Source organism: Lontra canadensis, unplaced genomic scaffold (genome assembly GCF_010015895.1).
Source record: "Lontra canadensis isolate GAN:19392208 unplaced genomic scaffold, GSC_riverotter_1.0 scaffold21, whole genome shotgun sequence".
NCBI lineage: Eukaryota > Metazoa > Chordata > Mammalia > Carnivora > Mustelidae > Lontra > Lontra canadensis.
In genome coordinates, this window is record NW_022631015.1 from 3159494 (window position 1) to 3177654 (window position 18161).

An 18161-nucleotide genomic window follows, 5' to 3' on the forward strand; every position below is an offset into this window, starting at 1 on the left:
TCACTGAGTGCATACAAGCTGCCTGCCCGGGTCCTCGCGCTGTCGGGAGCTCTGCGGAGGGGTTATTTTCAGTATGAATTCATGTCATTAGTCATGTGTTGTCTTTTGAGGTATGTTGTGTAGGAGAAGCACCATGTTAAAAGCTGACATTAAGCATTGTCAGACCCAGAAGCATTAGAATTATCAGTGTGTTTAAAGAAATATAGAAAAGAGTGGGCTGAGTAATTGAGTTTGTTCATGAGTTGTTTTTTTTTTTAATATTTATTTATTTGACACAGAGAGAGACAGGGAGAGAGGAAACACAAGCAGGGGGAGTAGGAGAGGGAGAAGCAGGCTTCCCACTGAGCGGGGAGCCCAATGCAGGGCTCGATCCCAGGACCCTGGGATCATAACCTGAGCCAAAGGCAGACGCTTACTGAGCCACCCAGGCACCCCAAGTTTTATTTTTTTGAAGATTTATTTGTTTATATATTTGAGAGAAAGCACAAGCACAGGGAGGGGTGGAGGGAGAAGGAGGAGCAAACTCCCCACTGACCAGGGAGCCAGACACGAGGCTGGATCCCAGGACCCCGAGATCATGACCTGAGCCAAAGCCAGACACTTAACTGACTGAGCCACCCAGCTGGTCTGTTATTTCCTTTTCTGAGAGTGAATCATCCATAATATAGTTTCAAGTTTGTAGTTAGCCTTTTATACCCATATTTCTTCAGAAGCAGAAACTAGAATGAATAATTTGTCTGTTTTTAGTGTACCTGAACACACTTCAGAAAAAACCTTTTATAAATCATGTCAGTCTTACTCAGTTAACTCTAATTGGGGAAAATCTTTTTATATATCTTTAACAGAAAGCATAAATGCAGATCTAATTTCATTTAGTGGGTAAAACTTATTTTGTGCCTCTTTTGTACCAGGCACCGGTCTAGGCTCTGGGGATAAGTGGGAAACAAAACAAAGCCAAGTTCCTTATGCTGGAGCTTTTGTCTTAGTAAGGAGACAGAAACTCGGCCATGGACACATTAAATGCTACAAAGCACTAATCGGTGCTAAGCAGAGTAGATGGAGGGAGGGTGCTCTGTGTGCCTGGGTATGTGTTGGGGGTTGCTGTCAGGGAAAGCCTCACTGACCTGGGTGAGGTGAGGAGTAAGCCATGTGAGAACAAACATGGCTCTGGAGTGGACTGTATTTGCAATATTTAAAGATATTTTATTTTTTAATTGAATTCTTAATTAAATTTAATTAAAATAATTTAATTAAAATAAATTTATCAATCTAAAGATATTAAAGATAAACCTTACTTATCATTATACTAAATCTGTTCTTTTTTTTTTTTTTTAAAGATCTTATTTATTTGAGAGAGGGAATGAGAGCATGAGCAGAGGGGAGGGCCAGAGGGAGAGGGAGAAGCAAACTCCCCACTCAGCAGGGAGCCCCACGAGAATCAATCTCGGGACTCGGGGCTCATGACCTGAGCCGAAGGCAGATGCTTAACTGACAGAGCCACCCAGGCGCCCCTAGACTAGACCTGTTCTTGTCAATACTTCTATTTTTCAGGTATCCGAGATGTTTCTAAGTGGAGTGAGAAAACAAGAAAACCTCTCGAAACCTTATATGGCTATGACTACTTTGCCAAAACCTGTGAGAAGTGGGTGGATGGCATAAATCAATTCAAACATCTCCCAGATGGTAGGTTATGTGAACTGTTTAGCTGTCCCTTTGCTTGCGTTCCTCCCCTGGTATTCCAGAATTCCCTGGCGATGAGTGCACTAAGCCACTGTCCTTACACGCTGATGTGCCAACAGAGGATGCCAGTGATGGTGCACCATACACGCTCTTGTGTAATAAATCCGCCTTAGCGACGCTGTATGTACACACCTGCTCCATGTATCAGGGTTCACGGTGGGAAGTCTTAAATAGCAGACAGTTCCTTTCTCCTTCTGATCCTTTGTGTGTATGATGACAGACATTCTCCAGAAGCCTCAAATAGCGTTTGTTTCTTTCTAATTCTGGAGTGGGTCGTCAGAAAACAAACATGCTGTCGTGTGTACTACATTTTTTTTTCACATTTAGACCCATTACCCTGCTGTATCCTCTGTTCCCAGGACAAAAAAGAAGGGCCTTTGTGTCATGACCTTCAGCCCCAGCAGAATTAGCCTGAGGAAGAACGTTCAGTTTATTACCCACCTTCAGAACTTGGTTATGTGACTGTAACTCCCTGTCTTCAGCTGAAAAATTAAAATGATTTCCAGTTGCAGGAAGAACTGACATCATTTAAGAGAAATTCTGAAGTAAAGTGTTTTTCAGTAGCTGTTTTTCAGTAGTTTTATAGTGCTTATCTCTCACTCTTCTACTTTAATTGCTGAAAGAAAAGCGGGGGAACTAAGATCGAATCTGGGAGCTCATTGGTGACAAAATGGCGACTGCTGAAGGACCAGTTTGATCTATTAGGTAATCATTTCCAGAGTGAGTCACCTATCAAAACTTTCACAATGAAAAGGACATTTGGAAATGTTACTTTTCTGGTTCAAGTTCAAAACAGCAAATATGTCCTGTTCCAGGGCAGTACCCAACCGTGGAAGCAGGTCTTTGAAAAATGTGTCTCCCTCAGCTCTTAAAACAAAAAAATGCCATAAAAAATGTCTAAGACAGTCCTCCATTAAAGAAGGCAAATTTTTGAAATGTAAACTTTTAAGCTTTCCTGACTGGGGAGTGAAGGGGGTAGGAAGACTCAAGGGTAGAAGCAGAATTAAATCAGCAGCTCAAAAATATGTCCTATGTTTGTTAAAATTTAAAGCGTCCCTTCTGCAAAAGAGCCTGTCAAGAGTATGAGAAGACAAGCCACAGACTGGGAGAAAATATTGGCAAAAGGCGTGTCTCAGGAAGCACTGTTACCCAAATGCACACAGACTCTTAAAACTGAACAGTGAGAAAAGAACCTCATTAAAAGTCGAGTCAAATAATAAGATCCCAGTACTCACCTGTTAGAATGTCTAAAACAGAAGTTTCAGGAATGGGAAGACACTCTATGATCCCATAGTGATGGCTACATGTCACTACACATTTGGCCAAACCCACAGAATGTGCAACCACCAGGAGTGAACTCCAACATAAACTCCAAACTCTGGGGGACAATGACGTGTCTGTCCATGCAGGTTCATCGGTTATAAAAATGTCCCACTCTGGTGGGTGGTGGTATTAGTGGGGAAGGCTGTGCATGTGGGGAGCTGGGGGACAGGGCAGATCCCTGAACCCTCCACTCAATTATGCTGTAAACCTGAAATTTTAAAAAAATCAAATACAGTTTTTTTTTTTTAAGATTTTTATTTTATTTATTTGACAGAGATCACAAGTAGGCAGAGAGGCAGGCAGAGAGAGAGGGAGAGAGAGAGGGAAGCAGGCTCCCTGCTGAGCAGAGAGCCCAATGCGGGACTCGATCCCAGGACCCTGAGATCATGACCTGAGCCAAAGGCAGCGGCTTAACCCACTGAGCCACCCAGGCGCCCCTCAAATACAGTTTTTTTAAAAAAGAAAGAGAGGGGAAATAGGTCAAAACACAGAGGAGTTAGCGGTGTATAAATGATCTTGCAGCAAGTCCGTGAGTAAACTATTTCTCTCCCCTCCACACTCATTAATTTGATAGGAGCCCTTTTTTCATAATTGTTTGAAATTATTCTTAGAACATTCTTGGATGTTCAGTTTAGCGTAGGGGTTAAGGAGTCAGACAGGCCTGGGTGTGAGGTCTGGCCTCGCCGCTTGGTTGCTGTCAGAGTGACGGGCAGACTCCTCAGCTTCTCCAAGCTTCTGTTCCCTGTCTGTGAACCGAAGAAGCTAAGAACTACCCCGTAAGGTGCTGTGAGGACCAAATGGGCTTCTGCACATTCAGCTGTGGTGCCCTACCAAGTACAGGGTCAGCGCTTGATGAAAGGTTATTAGGACCCTTATTATAAAAGTACTGAGTCTGCCAATAGTTGTACAGACCACGTGAGCTAAAGCAGGTAAGGCCGTGTTTCGTGAGCATCAAAGCACGTGAACAGTGTCTGACCCATAGTGCTCAGCAATGAGTGCTCTCTCCGTCCTCTGAGCATGCGGTTAGCAGGTGTGTGTCATCCCAGGGACAGAAGAGGGCAGCTTCTGAGTCCTAGAGAAGTGTTTCTTGGGCCAACCCATCATTTTCTCATTCAGCAGGCCGTGCCCCCTGCCCCGGCCACTGAGGGGGAGGGACAGGCCAGGTGCCTGAGCAGCACCCCAGTGAGCTGGCTCCCCGCTTTCTCAGGGCCCCAGTGACCCCCCGGGAGGAGGCAGAGGAGGAAGGAGCTCCCTTTATGGAGTACCTGCCCGCTGCCCGGAACTGTAGATCGGACATATCTTTTTGGCCTCACGGCCACTGCAGAGAACTTGAACTGTCCCCTCTTTGACCAGGGAGGAGGCTGAAACTCATCCCTGAGGAACCACCGAGATTTCCCATCCAGGAAACCGCAAGATGGACCGGAGCCGGGATGTTCCTCATCTGCCTTAGAAATGTTGTTACAAATGGAGAGGGGGGCCTTATTGTCCCCAGAGTTGGTCAGTCAGGAACGTCATGGAGGCAGGAGGAATGAAGAGAAGCCCATTTACCATGTGTAAATTATAACTTCCCAGGAGATACAGAAGCTCTGAGGGCTGGCTGGAGCCCCAAGGACCATTTAGGGCATTATTTCAAGGGAAAGCTTTTTTTTATAAGATTTTATTTATTTGACAGAGATCCCAAGTAGGCAGAGAGGCAGGCAGAGAGAGAGGAAGGGAAGCAGGATCCCTGCTGAGCAGAGAGCCTGATACGGGGCTTGATCCCAGGACCCCGAGATCATGACCTGAGCCCAAGGCAGAGGCTTAACCCACTGAGCCACCCAGGCGCCCCTCAAGGGAAAGCTTTTCAGATGCCAAGCACCTGCCTTCCTTTTGCAAACTGGGGACTGCTCTCCATAATATAAAGACTTGTGAGGTTCTTTGTTTATTTTCCTGTCTTGCATGCATTATGCATATAATCAGGCAAAACTGCTTGTTTACTAGCAGAGCTTTCCAAGGGGGGCGGGGAATAAAGAAACCCAGCAGAGAACCAGAAAAGGAGGCCCACAGATTGTGAGAGCTAGAAGATCCCTCAGACCCTGTCTAATGCAGACCACCTCTTTTAGGGACAGGGCATCAAGGCCCAGAGGAAGGCAGGATGAGCCCCAGCTCTCTGCTGCTCCTCTGACTCCCCTCGCGGGATGGTCACAGGGAAGCAGAGTCTCAGTGCTGTTTGTCTGCAGGGAATATCTGTGGGCACTTGCTGCAGCTGGTTCAGTGCCCCACCTTGATCGTGCACGGGGAGAAGGATCCGCTGGTCCCACGGTTCCATGCTGACTTCATACACAAGCACGTGAGAGGGTCTCGGTAAGTGTGGTCCCTGCCCCAGAGCTCTGCCTGGAACCTAAGGACGTGCATGCATGGAGGGAGCTGTGGAAGGAAAGGGGATCTTTGGGGTGGGGATTTTTGTTTTTTAAGATTTTATTTATTCATGAGAGACAGAATGAGCAAGCACACTAGCAGGGGGAGCAGCGGGAGGGAGAAGCAGGCTCCCCGCTGAGCAAGGAGCCTGATACGGTGCTGGATCCCAGGACCCTGCAAGGAAGACCTCAGCTAAAGGCAGACGCTTAACCAACTGAGCCACCAACAGGTGCCCCCAGGTTGGGGCTTTTTAAGGTTCCCCCCCCTTTCCCATTTTGCCAAAAGCAGTAAATAATACTGTTCTGTTTAGGGTTCCGGAAAACACAACGGCACAAGGAGCCAGGATCTGTGGGTAACTGGAAACGAAAGGAATTCTTAGATGAACATCTTAGAGTTTCCAGGAAGACAAATGTGCTAATAGGTACTAAATTCTATAACACTGCGGACAGTTTAGATTTCTAGCTATCCATGTTAACTAAAACAGTTTTATATAATTTGGGGATTTTCAGATGGGTTTACATTATAAAAGTACTATCTACCAAGGAAAGAAAATGTGTAAAATCAAAAGAAAACAAATTGCCTGCTGCTTGCTACCCATTTAAATAATTCTGCTATTAGCATTTTTTAAAGATTTTATTTATTTATTTGAGAGAGAGCACACAAGCGAGGGTTGGGGGGCAGAATGAGAAGCAGACTTCCTGCTGAGCAGGGAGCCTGGAATCAGAACCTGAGCAAAAGTCAGACCCTTAACAAACGGAGCCACCCAGGTGCCCCCTGCTATTAGCAATTTTAATGTGGTTCTACTTTCTAGTATTTTTTTAAGCATAAATATAACTCTATTCTGTATTCAACTCTGAATCCTGCTTTTTTTCCACTTAAAAATATGTTGTAAACGTCTCATGTTGTTTCATCCTTAAATATGTACACATCAGATGGGAGGCCTGTATTCAGAATCCAAAACACCAACATATACCAAGCCCTGTTGGTGGCTGACTCGATTAGACGGCAGATACATGTTACTTGCTCTTTGCGTTCTTGTTTCTGCCAACCAGCCTTGGACACTGAAGAAGCTTATTATACATGTCAGCAGAAATTCTGTTCTTCAGTCCCGTGCATTTTTGTGTGGAACAGAAATTTGTATTTTAAATACTTTGGCAGATGCAGGACCAGCTTTTGCTGGTACTTATATAGAGATGAAAATTTAAAGTTGAATAAATTTGGTATTTCCTTTCCATGCAGTGGATGCATACCCTAAAGGAGAAAGTGAAGTCACTGGGGGATAGTGACCTGCTTTTTTTTTTTTTTTTTAAACCAAGCATGCCAGAGGATCAATACCCAAGTGAGCCTTGACCCCTTCAGAAACTATGTATCAGTTCCGGGGATACTGTCGTCATTCTGGCCATCTTTAGAATTCTATGGAATTCTTTTGAAATTGGCTTTATTAATGACTTAAGAAAATCCTCTCTCCCTCCCTCCTTTTTCCCTTTCCCTCCATGAGCTGATTTCTGATGCCTACCTTGGGCCAGCACTGCCTATCCCTGTCCTGAGAGCTCACACAATCTAGTAGGGAAACCAGACTCAGAAAACAGTTCCACTAGTGTTTTGTTTTGTTTTTTAAATTCCAATGTAGTTAACATACAGTGTTATATTAGTTCCGGGTATACAATATAGTGACTCATAATTATATATGTTACTCAGGGCTGATCATGATTAAGAGTCCCCTTCATCCCCATCACCTGTTTTGCCCATCCCCCCACCTCCCCTCTGCTAACCATCTGTTTTTTCTCTGTAGTTAAGAGTCCGCTTCTTGGTTTGTCTCTTTTTCCCCCTCTTTGCTTGTTTGTTTCTTAAATGCCACATATGAGTGAAATACTGTGGTATTTGTCTTTCTCTGAGAGACTGATTTCACTTAGCATTATCCATGTTACAAATGACAGGATTTCGGGGTTTTTTTTAATGGTTGAGTAATATTCCTCTGTGTACAGTATCTAACTACACTTCACAACAAATTTACGAAAAAAAATATAGTCCCCACATATAGATGAGAAAATCAAGGTTGAGATAAGTAATCTTCCAAGGTTGCATAGCTAGTAAATGACAAATCCTAGATGTTTTTCCCTCCTAATATAACACTTTCCCCCCACAGCGCAGCTGCCTCTCATCAACATACTCATATTTTCATACGATGGTAAGATGCCTGGATTATATACTTGCTGACCTTGTTAATTGTCTTCTAGCTTCAGAAATGACAGGTTTTTTCACACTGACACTCATGATAAATGCAGTGTGTTCTCTTAGAGAGCCAGATTCAATAAAAGTCAGTCTGCAAGGAAGTTTAATTTAGGAATTCTGTTCCAAACCCATCTCCTAGCAACAGAATACATCAATATGGGAAAAAAATAGCCCCTTCCCGTTCAGATGTTAATTATTTCAGGAGACTATTTTGTGGAAGATCATTTTCTTAGAGCAGGATCCTTTGGAACAAATGAGTGGAAGGTAAAGTGCTGTTGGCAACGATTGTCTTAAACTGGCTTGCATTTTACACCTGCTGCCTTCCTCTGCTAAAATGGGCCAGAACCCACCTAGAACATGGGTGGGTTTTTTTGGACCCCAGAAGAAGGAGGTAGATGCCTTGAACACCAAAGTCCTCCTGAGATTCAGTACCACAGGTCACATGATAATAGGAAAGCAAGGTGGAATGGCAAGTTTTCAATGACCTGGGTATTTCATTATCTTTCCAGGTACATTTATAATTAAACTTAAGGATACGGTCTATCCCTTCAAAGATTCTACCAACAAATAGATAATCACATATGAGACGAATGCCTTTCTCTCCTGAGAAGGAGGCCAACTGAAGGGTGGAGTTGTTCAGGCCTGCTGAACAGGCCTGGGTTAATTTGTCTCTCTTTTTTCTCTTTATGAGGAATAATGGTAGAGTCTCTTGGACAGGAAGAGGCCTTCACAATCATTCAAGTTCAGTGGTTTTAAAGTTTGCTTTTAGGCAGCTGAGCCCTTCCTCCTAACAAACTCTGATGCAGAAGTCCAAGACATAACACACAAAATAAGAGCTACTCTGATTAGAGCTGGGGTTGTGGGGTGTACCCCTGCCCCTCTGATTCCAGCCCCTGTGCCTTCTCTGCTCATCCGGCCGTCCCTCCTAGACTGCAAAGCCCTTACGCTGCCCTCTACCTCCTTGGCTGGCTGGCTGCTTCTGGGGCATCACTGTCAAGGCCAGCCCCATCTTGTGTTCAGAGGATTTGCATTGAGCTGAGGCTGACAACCAGGAGACCCTTTGGGGTTGCAGCAGACAAGCCTCGGGAGGTCGTGGGGCTGAGTCAGCTCAGAAGACGATGTGACTTCACAGCTGGCCAAGCCATGTGTGTGTCACTCTCTGTACGGGTCAGCAAGTGCCACTGTAATAAATATCACACGTCGAGTGGCTTAAACAGTAAAAATGTATTCCCTCTCTCAGTTCTAGAGGCTCTAAGTCTGAGATCGAGGTATCAGCAGGGCTGATTTCTGCTTAGGCTTCTTTCCTTGGCTTATAAATAGTCCTCTTCTTATAAGGACACCAGTGCCATTGGATTAGGTCCCACCCATATGATCTCATTAGTCACCTCTCGAAAGATCTTATATCCAAATAAGGTCACACTCTGTGGTGCTGGGAGTTAGGATTTCAACATATGGATTTGCGGGACGTGAAATTCAGTGCATGAGCCTATGTTTCTGTGGAGGTGCTCAGATCTCAGGAATGGGAGGACCACAGAGACCAGGATCCAGTTCTAGACCCGGCTGCAAATGACCAGCACCATGCCTGGAACCCCTGTCCACAGCCCTCCCCTCCCCTCCACCCCTTCCCCCTGACCCTGGCCAAGTGCACTCATCCCTCCAGTAGCCACTCAGATGTATCCTCCTGCAGTTACTCATCGTTTGGAGACCTCACGGTCCTCTTTAACAGTTGCGAGCATATGAGTTTAATTTTCCTCCTATTGAGCATGTCAACACTGGTCCCAGGATGTGGTTTAGTGCATTTTAAAGTGCTTATTACATTTTGAAAGAAAGAGAACATGAGAGGCACACAGAGGCCATTGACTGGTGACTCAGTCCCAAAAAGTGTGGTGCAGTGTCTGGCTTCGTGCTCTGGGACCCGGGCCAGAAAGCCAGATCAGGTGGGAAAGAATAAGGCGTAAAGTCCATGTGTGCAAAGACTTGGTGCCAAGGGTTCAGTGTGAACTACCGGGGAGCAGGGGGAAATGGGAGTCTTGCCTGGAGAGCTGGCTTGGTCCATTGGGATCCTGAGCGGCGTACGCAGTGGGGGTTAAGAGCACGGGCAGCGACTCCGACGGCCCCGGGTTTGAGTGCTGTCAGTGTCCCTAAGTGTGCCCTTCAGCAGCGTGCATGTATTTCTGTACTTCTGTTTCCATGTGTGTAAGATGGGGATGATACCTGTCATTTCAGAATATTTTGTAGATTTAGTAAAAGCTCAATACATGGTAGCTGCCACTTCCATGCCTAGAACGCTGGGGCGGGTGCAGGTGATCCGGGGTCCCAGGAGGCAGCTGGGCTTGCCTGATAGGAGGTCAGTGGCAAGCTGCTCTCTGACCCGACTTCCAGACCATTGTCAGGATAGGTGTAGGGGGGTATTAGTGTTCTCCAGAGAAACAGAACCAACAGAATATACACGACAGACACACATGCACACGGGGGTTGATTTATTTTACGGAATAAGGAATTGGCTCATGCAGTTATGGGGGCTGAGAAGTCCGAGATCTTCAGTGGGCCAGCTGGAACATTAGCAAGCTGGAGTCCCAAGAGAGCCGATGGTGCGGTTCCAGTGTGACCGAAGGCCTGAGAACCAGGGAGAGCCAGTGTTTCCGTGTGACTTTTTCTCCACCTCTCCCCATCCCTTCGTCCGCCCAGTACTGCTTCTAGTTCCTCATCCCTAGCTGCTTGCTGCTTCCCTTCAAGGTTGAAGGGAAAGCAGTCAGCTCAAGACCCCACTTTCGGCCGGGTAATAGGACAGACACCAAACAGGATTAGCCTTGTCCTTACAAAGCTGAGTCCTGAGTACTTTAGAGAGAGTGGGGTCTCCTTCTTTCTGGACAAATCTTACCCAGGACATTTGTAAAAGCTCTCTTGAGAATCTTCCACTTGGAGTGGATTATTTCAGCCAAATGTAAATAAATTATGATCCCAAGTCAGAGCATTTCATTCATCCAGAATTAAAACCATTATGAGGATTTTTGCATATTGTAAAGTGTAACTCAAATAGAATAACCAAATAATAAAAAACTATTGCTCACTGTGTGCCCAGAGATCCCGTACGTTGTGCTTTATGTGCATTTTATCACTTTGTCCAGAATAACCCTGTGGGGTTAGAAGCTGTTTCTTGTCCCCCCTTTTCCAGACGAGAAAGTATAACTCAGGGAGATGAAATAACTTGCCAGCCTGAATCCTACATTGATCAGACTGGACATGTCCTGACCCCATACAGCCCATGCCTTTAACCCTGTGATACAACCTCCGATTACATTCTGCTGTGACTCCAAGCTCTCAGTCCAGTTGGAAGGCCCCAGCATGGCCCCTGCCATCCCACAGGTTTGGCAAGGCTGGCTTCTCCATATGCGAGTTAAAAGCATCAATCTGGCAGACCAGGACAGCCCAGAGGTGTCCCCCTCCTAGATACGCCATTGCCAGAAAAGCTGCCGCTAAGACGGTTTGGTTTCTTTCTAATGCTTGAGATGTTGGTTGCATTTGAGAGAAGAAACTTCTCAGAAGTCTACTTCCCTTTCCCAAACATCTGCTGGGCTCTCAGGCTGAGGGGGAGAGCCTGCTGGAGAGGATACAGGCTGGGAAGCTGTGCTCTACATGCCTTTTTTGCCAGCTTGAGGGGGATTGTGGCCTACCCACTATTATCCTTTCCTTAGATGGGCTTTCTGAAAGGAACAGAGAATTAAGAATATTTATTTAATTATGTATTTGTTTGTTCATTTATTTATTTAGAGTGCAACATGTGGGGGGAGGAGCAGAGGGAAAAAGGAGAAAGAAAATTCCAAGCAGGCTCTATGCCCAGTGTAGAGCCTGATGCAGGGCTCTATCTCACGACCCTGAGATCATGAGCTGAGCCAAAGTTAAGAGTCGGATGTTTAACCGACTGAGCCACCCAGGTGCCCTGAGAATGAAGAATTAAAAAGAGATGCTGTTAGAAACAGCATCCAGGTCTGGATAGTCCTGGAAGGAATGTCTAAAAGTGACCAGTCCTCCCTGTTAGCGACATGGCTGTCCAGTTGTCACCGTGGAAGAGATCAAGGTACAAAGAACCCACAGCCCACTTTGGTTTGCAACTAAAACAAAAATGCTCGCAGACTGGACTAGCAGCTTGGTGGGTTCAGATACCACTAGAGTTTTATCACATCGAAAATGAAGAAAAAAAATGCTATGGTACGTCACTTAGGGGCTGCTCCTGTCTGTAGCTCCCATAGCTTAATTTGAAAGCTGTCGAGGGTTAGACTGAGGAAGGAAAGGTTGTATGGTGCAGGCACTGTGTTTGTCCTTGGCCACCTCATCTGTAAGGAGCATCCTAGGAGGACCCTTCCCAAGCCCAGGTAAAGTGACCATCGAATTTACACTGTAAGGTCAGACACATTTTAGCTCCTCAGAAGATCTAGAATCAAATCTCTTCTTCCGAAGGTGCCAAATGCAGGCAGGAACCTGCCCCCAGGAAATAGGAATTTGTATTTGCCCCCACGGAGGCCCCTACATTCCAGTTGCACCATGTGTTTGATGGTGGGGAACTTGCTACTACTTTTCCTGGAAAACACGATTGTTTGAAAGCCACCCTCCATGGAGCATGTGATTAGTTCCTTTTGTTATTTGGGTGAGAACCTACCTCAGCAGTACATCGCTACATTGCCCTGACAGCTTGTCCAGGGGACTGTTCCCAAAGAGGAACACATGACAGGTTTTAAGTATAGTGAATCCTGTTTCAGACCTAAAGAATGAGGATATGCTGAGGACCTTGAAATAACCCCCAAAACATATCAAGGAGAAGAATTTCCTTTATATCCCCATCCATCCATCCATCCATCCATCCATCCATCTATCTACAGTCCATTGCAGTTCTAAATGTAGATGCCTGAAAATGGGCCTCCCGTATTTTTAATGAAGGGGACCTGGTTTTTATTTCCCTAAGACTTAGAGATTACCATAGGAATAGTGCAGATACACTGAGGCTAAAAAGAAGAGATGCACAGCTGGTATCTCTCCTTCCTTGTTGGGAATCTGAGCAAATTGTAGAAATGGGGTGGGACCTGTGATAACCAGCTTGGCTACCCACAGAGAGGATGTCCAGCTTTGGTAGGTCAGGGTCCCTCTGCTTCAAAGTTCAGCTTAGCACGCATTAGGGGACACAGTTTAACCTAAACATGTCCTTCTGTCAGCTCTCAGTATCCTTGGCAGTTGCTTATTTTCTGCCTTCTAAAAATGGAGGCCCTGAGCATCCCTACCAGCCCTGCTCCTTATGTAGGGCAACTGGGATCCTGTCTTTGGGGTTGGTGTGGCTGATCCTTTTTTTTTCCCTGAACAACATTGAAATTGGCTTTGGAATGTTCTGGCTGTTATTAATGGCAGTATTAGCTTTTCCAAGGGCCTCAGAAAATGCCAGCAATATATCCTTCTTTCAAGTAGATAATCACGTGTCTAGGTACCCCTACCCCACACCCCACATGGTTGAGTTACAGGGGACCCAACGTTGTCCAAGGACAGCTCGATTCCCCCAGCTCCTTGACCCTACAAGTCCTCCCTGAAGTTCTTAGAGCTCTCAACCCCCAGTTGTTGAAAGATCAGAGAACTCGGCGGTATAGTAACTGGCATTTGCCCCAATAGGATCCATTTAATGTCCCATTGTTATTATAGACAAAGAGCTTGAACTTGTGCCTATATCCTCGAAGCTTTGATGAACACTTTGTTTCTGCACTTTTATAGCCAATAAATAAAACATAGAACTCAAAGAAGACTGACTATATTCAAGAAATTGCAAACCAGCCACAGTTGACCAAAAGCTTATGAAAGAAGTCTTATGAGCACAGTGAGGTTTGCCACAAGACATGTTGTGACAGCTGCAGAACAAAGAGTTGCTGAGGCCGGCCCCAGCTGCCCTCATGGGCCCCAGGAATACTTACTTGCCCTTTGTGTGTGGCTTCTATTCAGACTTCTTCAATCCTGCAAAAGTGACAGGGTGGTTCTGAACCTTAAATGGCAGGCTGCTGGGAGCTGCAATTTCTGATCTGGGCTTTCACTCTAGGATATCCGAGAAAGCTCACCTGTTACAGTCCAGTGGATTCTGGACGTTTCATATTTTTCTTGGCTCTCCAGCCTTCTCTCTTAAAATCAACCTTATTAAAATGGGGTTTCCCCTCTTAGGTAATGACCAAATCACATCCCCTACTCTCAGATTTAAAGTCAAACCATTTGCTACATGATACAGTTCCAAATTCCAAATACAATGTGTATGCTCTGTTAAGTCAACCCCAGTTTGGCTGTAAATGCCCCAAGCAGCTCTTTCCCTCAACGTCTACACTCAGGGAAAGTTTATATTGCGTACCTTACCTTTCCTCCCCAGTAGTCATTGTGGAAAAAAAAAAAAAAAATCAGGCAGGCTTTTACTTGAGACTTTCACCAAATGTTAGAAAGATTTAGAGTTTTAAATGATGTGCCATTTAATCACAAACTTTTTTTTTTTTTAGGTTGCATCTGATGCCGGAAGGCAAGCACAACCTGCACCTACGTTTTGCAAATGAATTCAATAAGTTAGCAGAAGACTTCTTGTTGGGAAAATATCCCTGAGAACAGCAGGGACCTGGGGATTCCTTACTGTGGGGCTCGAGCCTGTTGTTGCCTTAGAAACACACTGCTGTCCCTCAGCTCACCTGCCTCCCCAAGCTTTCTATACCTCCCTGCAAACTGCTCCCGGTCAAATAGAAATAATGACATATTAAAATGTTTTCTAGTTCTAAGTGCTACAAAAATTAAAGCTGATTTTTTTAACATTAGAGTTGTGAATTTCTACCATTCTGATTCTGATACACTTTCTCTCCAGTGAACCTTAGGTGAAGCCTTTGGAGTATTTATGACTGTGATTTCAGATACCTTGACTCTAGAATTATGCTGTCCCTTTCATCTGAGAGGTATTCACGGGTCTTTTTACTTCAATTTATCACATTGTCAAAGTAGAGAAACAGAAGAAAGCCCTTGCTTAGGGCCCTTGATACTACATTTTCACAAGAGTTGCTGGAACTACAGCAAATAAGGTAGGCAGGTTTGCTCTGTCCTTAAATCTCTATTCACTCAACACATTTCCTGGGTTCCTTTACTTTCATGTTTGGGCCTGTGAAGATGAAAAAATTTGTCTCTTCACTTGTCTTCCCTAAAAGAGCAGAAAGGCTATTAATTAAAAACATTAAAGCAGAAATCCTAGTTTTGTTAAAGTTACCCAGAAACATATTTAAGAAGCATCCAATGGAAGAATAAGAATTAGAATGGAAGAATAAGAATTGCCTTAAATGAAATTAAAGAGACCACGAAGTTTTGGACACATGCTTTTTTATTAGTATAGATATCTTAGACAATACTGTAATTTTTAGGAGTTCCACATTATAACATCAACAGTGTGAATTTCTGACAGAGCAAAACGGAGCACCATAGTATACAAATAGAAAGACCATGCTTGATTGAGGACAACAGAAGTTCACTAAAGATGCACGATTTATCTGAGAAGTTCTTAAGCCTCGTCCTCGCCCTCCTCCTCCTCGAACTCCCCCTGTTCATCGGCCGTGGCGTCCTGGTACTGCTGGTACTCGGACACCAGGTCGTTCATGTTGCTCTCGGCCTCGGTGAACTCCATCTCATCCATGCCCTCGCCCGTGTACCAGTGCAGGAAGGCCTTGCGCCGGAACATGGCGGTGAACTGCTCCGAGATGCGCTTGAACAGCTCCTGGATGGCCGTGCTGTTGCCGATGAAGGTGGCCGACATCTTGAGGCCGCGCGGCGGGATGTCGCACACGGCCGTCTTCACGTTGTTGGGGATCCACTCGACGAAGTAGCTGCTGTTCTTGTTCTGCACGTTGAGCATCTGCTCGTCCACCTCCTTCATGGACATGCGGCCGCGGAAGATGGCGGCCACGGTCAGGTAGCGGCCGTGGCGCGGGTCGCAGGCGGCCATCATGTTCTTGGAGTCGAACATCTGCTGCGTGAGCTCGGGCACCGTGAGCGCGCGGTACTGCTGGCTGCCCCGGCTGGTCAGGGGGGCGAAGCCGGGCATGAAGAAGTGCAGGCGCGGGAAGGGCACCATGTTCACGGCCAGCTTGCGCAGGTCGGCGTTCAGCTGGCCCGGGAAGCGCAGGCAGGTGGTGACGCCGCTCATGGTGGCCGACACCAGGTGGTTGAGGTCTCCGTACGTGGGGGTGGTCAGTTTCAGGGTGCGGAAGCAGATGTCGTACAGGGCCTCGTTGTCGATGGAGTAGGTCTCATCCGTGTTCTCCACCAGCTGGTGCACGGACAGGGTGGCGTTGTAGGGCTCGACCACTGTGTCGGACACCTTGGGCGAGGGCATGACGCTGAAGGTGTTCATGATGCGGTCTGGGTACTCCTCCCGGATCTTGCTGATGAGCAGCGTGCCCATCCCGGACCCCGTGCCGCCCCCCAGCGAGTGGGTCAGCTGGAAGCCCTGCAGACAGTCACAGCTCTCCGACTCCTTCCTCACCACGTCCAGGACCGAGTCCACCAGTTCGGCTCCCTCTGTGTAGTGACCCTTTGCCCAGTTGTTTCCCGCACCACTCTGGCCTGCCAGATGGAAAGGAGAATATTAGACACTTAAACATTAGGAATTCTGAATTCTGTCATCTGACTGTAGACTAATCTTAAGTTTGCAGATTCATCTCTTTTAGATACCCTTTTTTGACTATGGAAAATTTTCTATACATCAATGATCCTCAAAAACACTGGACATCATAATAAGATAAAAAGCAAGTTTGGTTCAGATGCAGTTATTAACTGATCAACAAGATGGTTCAGCAAAACCCAACTGGGTTTTTTGTTTTGTTTTGTTTTGTTTTTGAAAGAGAGTTTGAGCTAGAGAGAGAGCACAAGTAGTGGCACAGCGGGAGGAAGAAGCAGACTCCCCTGCTGGGCAGGGAGTCCGACTCAGGGCTCAATCCCAGGACCCTGGGATCATGACCTGAACTGAAGGCAAACGCTTAACCAAGGCATCCCAAAACTGGACTGGTTTTAAAATTAGGAACAGGAACCTTCTGTAAATATTTACATTAGGTACCATAAATGGGCAAGGGCAAGGGCACATTATGATCTGAAGAGAAGATGGGCTCCAAGCCGCTGGTCCCACTCTGGTCATAACCTGCACCTTTGGCCTTTGGCTTCCTGACATGGTTACCTGCGGGCCCTGGTCCTCTGACATCACCTGCAGCCCATCAACTCCTGCTGCAAGGTTAGCCACTGCTCTGTATTCTTCACCGGTCACAGTCTCCTCTGCAGTGGTGGTGGTGGTGGTGGGGGCGGGGGGCGGGGGGGATATGGGCCCTCTGCAGGCTGACACTGTTCCTTGAGCTGCCCAGAGAAGGGGCTGCCCCAGGATTCGGTGGAATCAGGCCAGGACCCAGGGCTCTCTGTGGACACACAGTCTCTACCTTGGCATGCAACCCTAAGAGCGGTGATTTGCACAGTGCTGAGAAGGGAGACTCACTGAGCCAGCTGGCACTGATCACGACTACATACCGAAGACAAAGTTGTCCGGCCTGAAGATCTGGCCGAATGGCCCAGACCTGACGGAGTCCATGGTGCCCGGCTCCAGGTCCACCAGGATGGCCCGGGGGACGTACTTGTTACCTGTGGGGAACAGAGCCCGACTTAGATGTGCAGCCGGCAAAGGCATCACAGACAAGGTTGTACCCTATGGGCCTTTCACAGCAGAATCATTAGAGAAAATTCTAGCATCCGACACAAAAGTGAGCAAACAGAGGTGCTTTTCTGCCTCAGAAGAGGGGATAATGGCATGCTTAGTCATGGCCAACATGCAGGAGTCGTGAGGAACTATCTAACATGTCGTTTTTTAGCAGTTGACATTTAAAATGAATGCAAGAAGCATCTCTTTGTCATTTATCTGTTCCTCATCCATTCCGTCTGCCATAGTATGCAAAGCAAGCTTGACTGGGCAAAAAACATTCAAATAATCACCAGCAGCTTCATTGTAGTACACGTTGATTCTCTCCAGCTGCAAGTCACTGTCTCCATGGTAACTGCCAGTGGGGTCGATCCCATGCTCATCACTGATCACTTCCCAAAACTGGGGAGAAAGAAAAAAAAAAAATCACATGATGGGCTGACATCCTAAACCTCAGTAAGGATGGCCCTTCTCTCCCTCTCATGTCCTTGGAACAGCGGCCACTGTGGTCAGCCAGTGAAGGAGTCTTAGAGCTGCAACCCCCATTCCTCCAGGGGCTGCTGCAGAGGGGCTTGGAAATCCGCAGAGCACTGGCCATAGGATGGCGACAGACTGAAAAGCTGGGAAGGGCACAGAGGGTGGGCACAGTAGCTGCCCTCCTCCAAAAGCCATGGATGCTGGAGAGGCCATCACCCCCAGGCAGGGCTGAATGTCACAGCATCCCAGCTGATGGGTGGGTCCTGGGAGG

The 18161-nt window shown here is 46.5% G+C and overlaps 2 protein-coding genes across 4 annotated transcripts in view; one reads left to right on the plus strand and one right to left on the minus strand.

The window, feature by feature from the left end:
- Positions 1-18161, plus strand: part of BPHL (biphenyl hydrolase like) — a 57609-nt gene that overhangs the window by 21023 nt on the left and 18425 nt on the right. For 2 of the 3 annotated variants that reach the window (XM_032861477.1, XM_032861476.1), the window contains exons 5-7: positions 1552-1683; positions 5283-5406; positions 14205-14510. In XM_032861477.1, coding sequence (XP_032717368.1) covers positions 1552-1683; positions 5283-5406; positions 14205-14304 — 356 coding nt within the window. In that variant the 3' untranslated portion in view covers positions 14305-14510. Of the gene's footprint in view, positions 1-1551; positions 1684-5282; positions 5407-14204; positions 14511-18161 lie in introns of those variants that run through there. The other variant, XR_004383130.1, reaches the window with a different exon arrangement.
- On the minus strand, positions 15044-17842 carry LOC116869889 (tubulin beta-2A chain-like). Its single transcript, XM_032861475.1, has 3 exons — positions 17707-17842; positions 17248-17358; positions 15044-16299 (listed from the first exon to the last, which is right to left on the minus strand). Exons 2-3 carry the CDS (start codon positions 17306-17308, stop codon positions 15239-15241), a joined length of 1122 nt encoding a protein of 373 aa, XP_032717366.1. The 5' UTR covers positions 17309-17358; positions 17707-17842; the 3' UTR covers positions 15044-15238.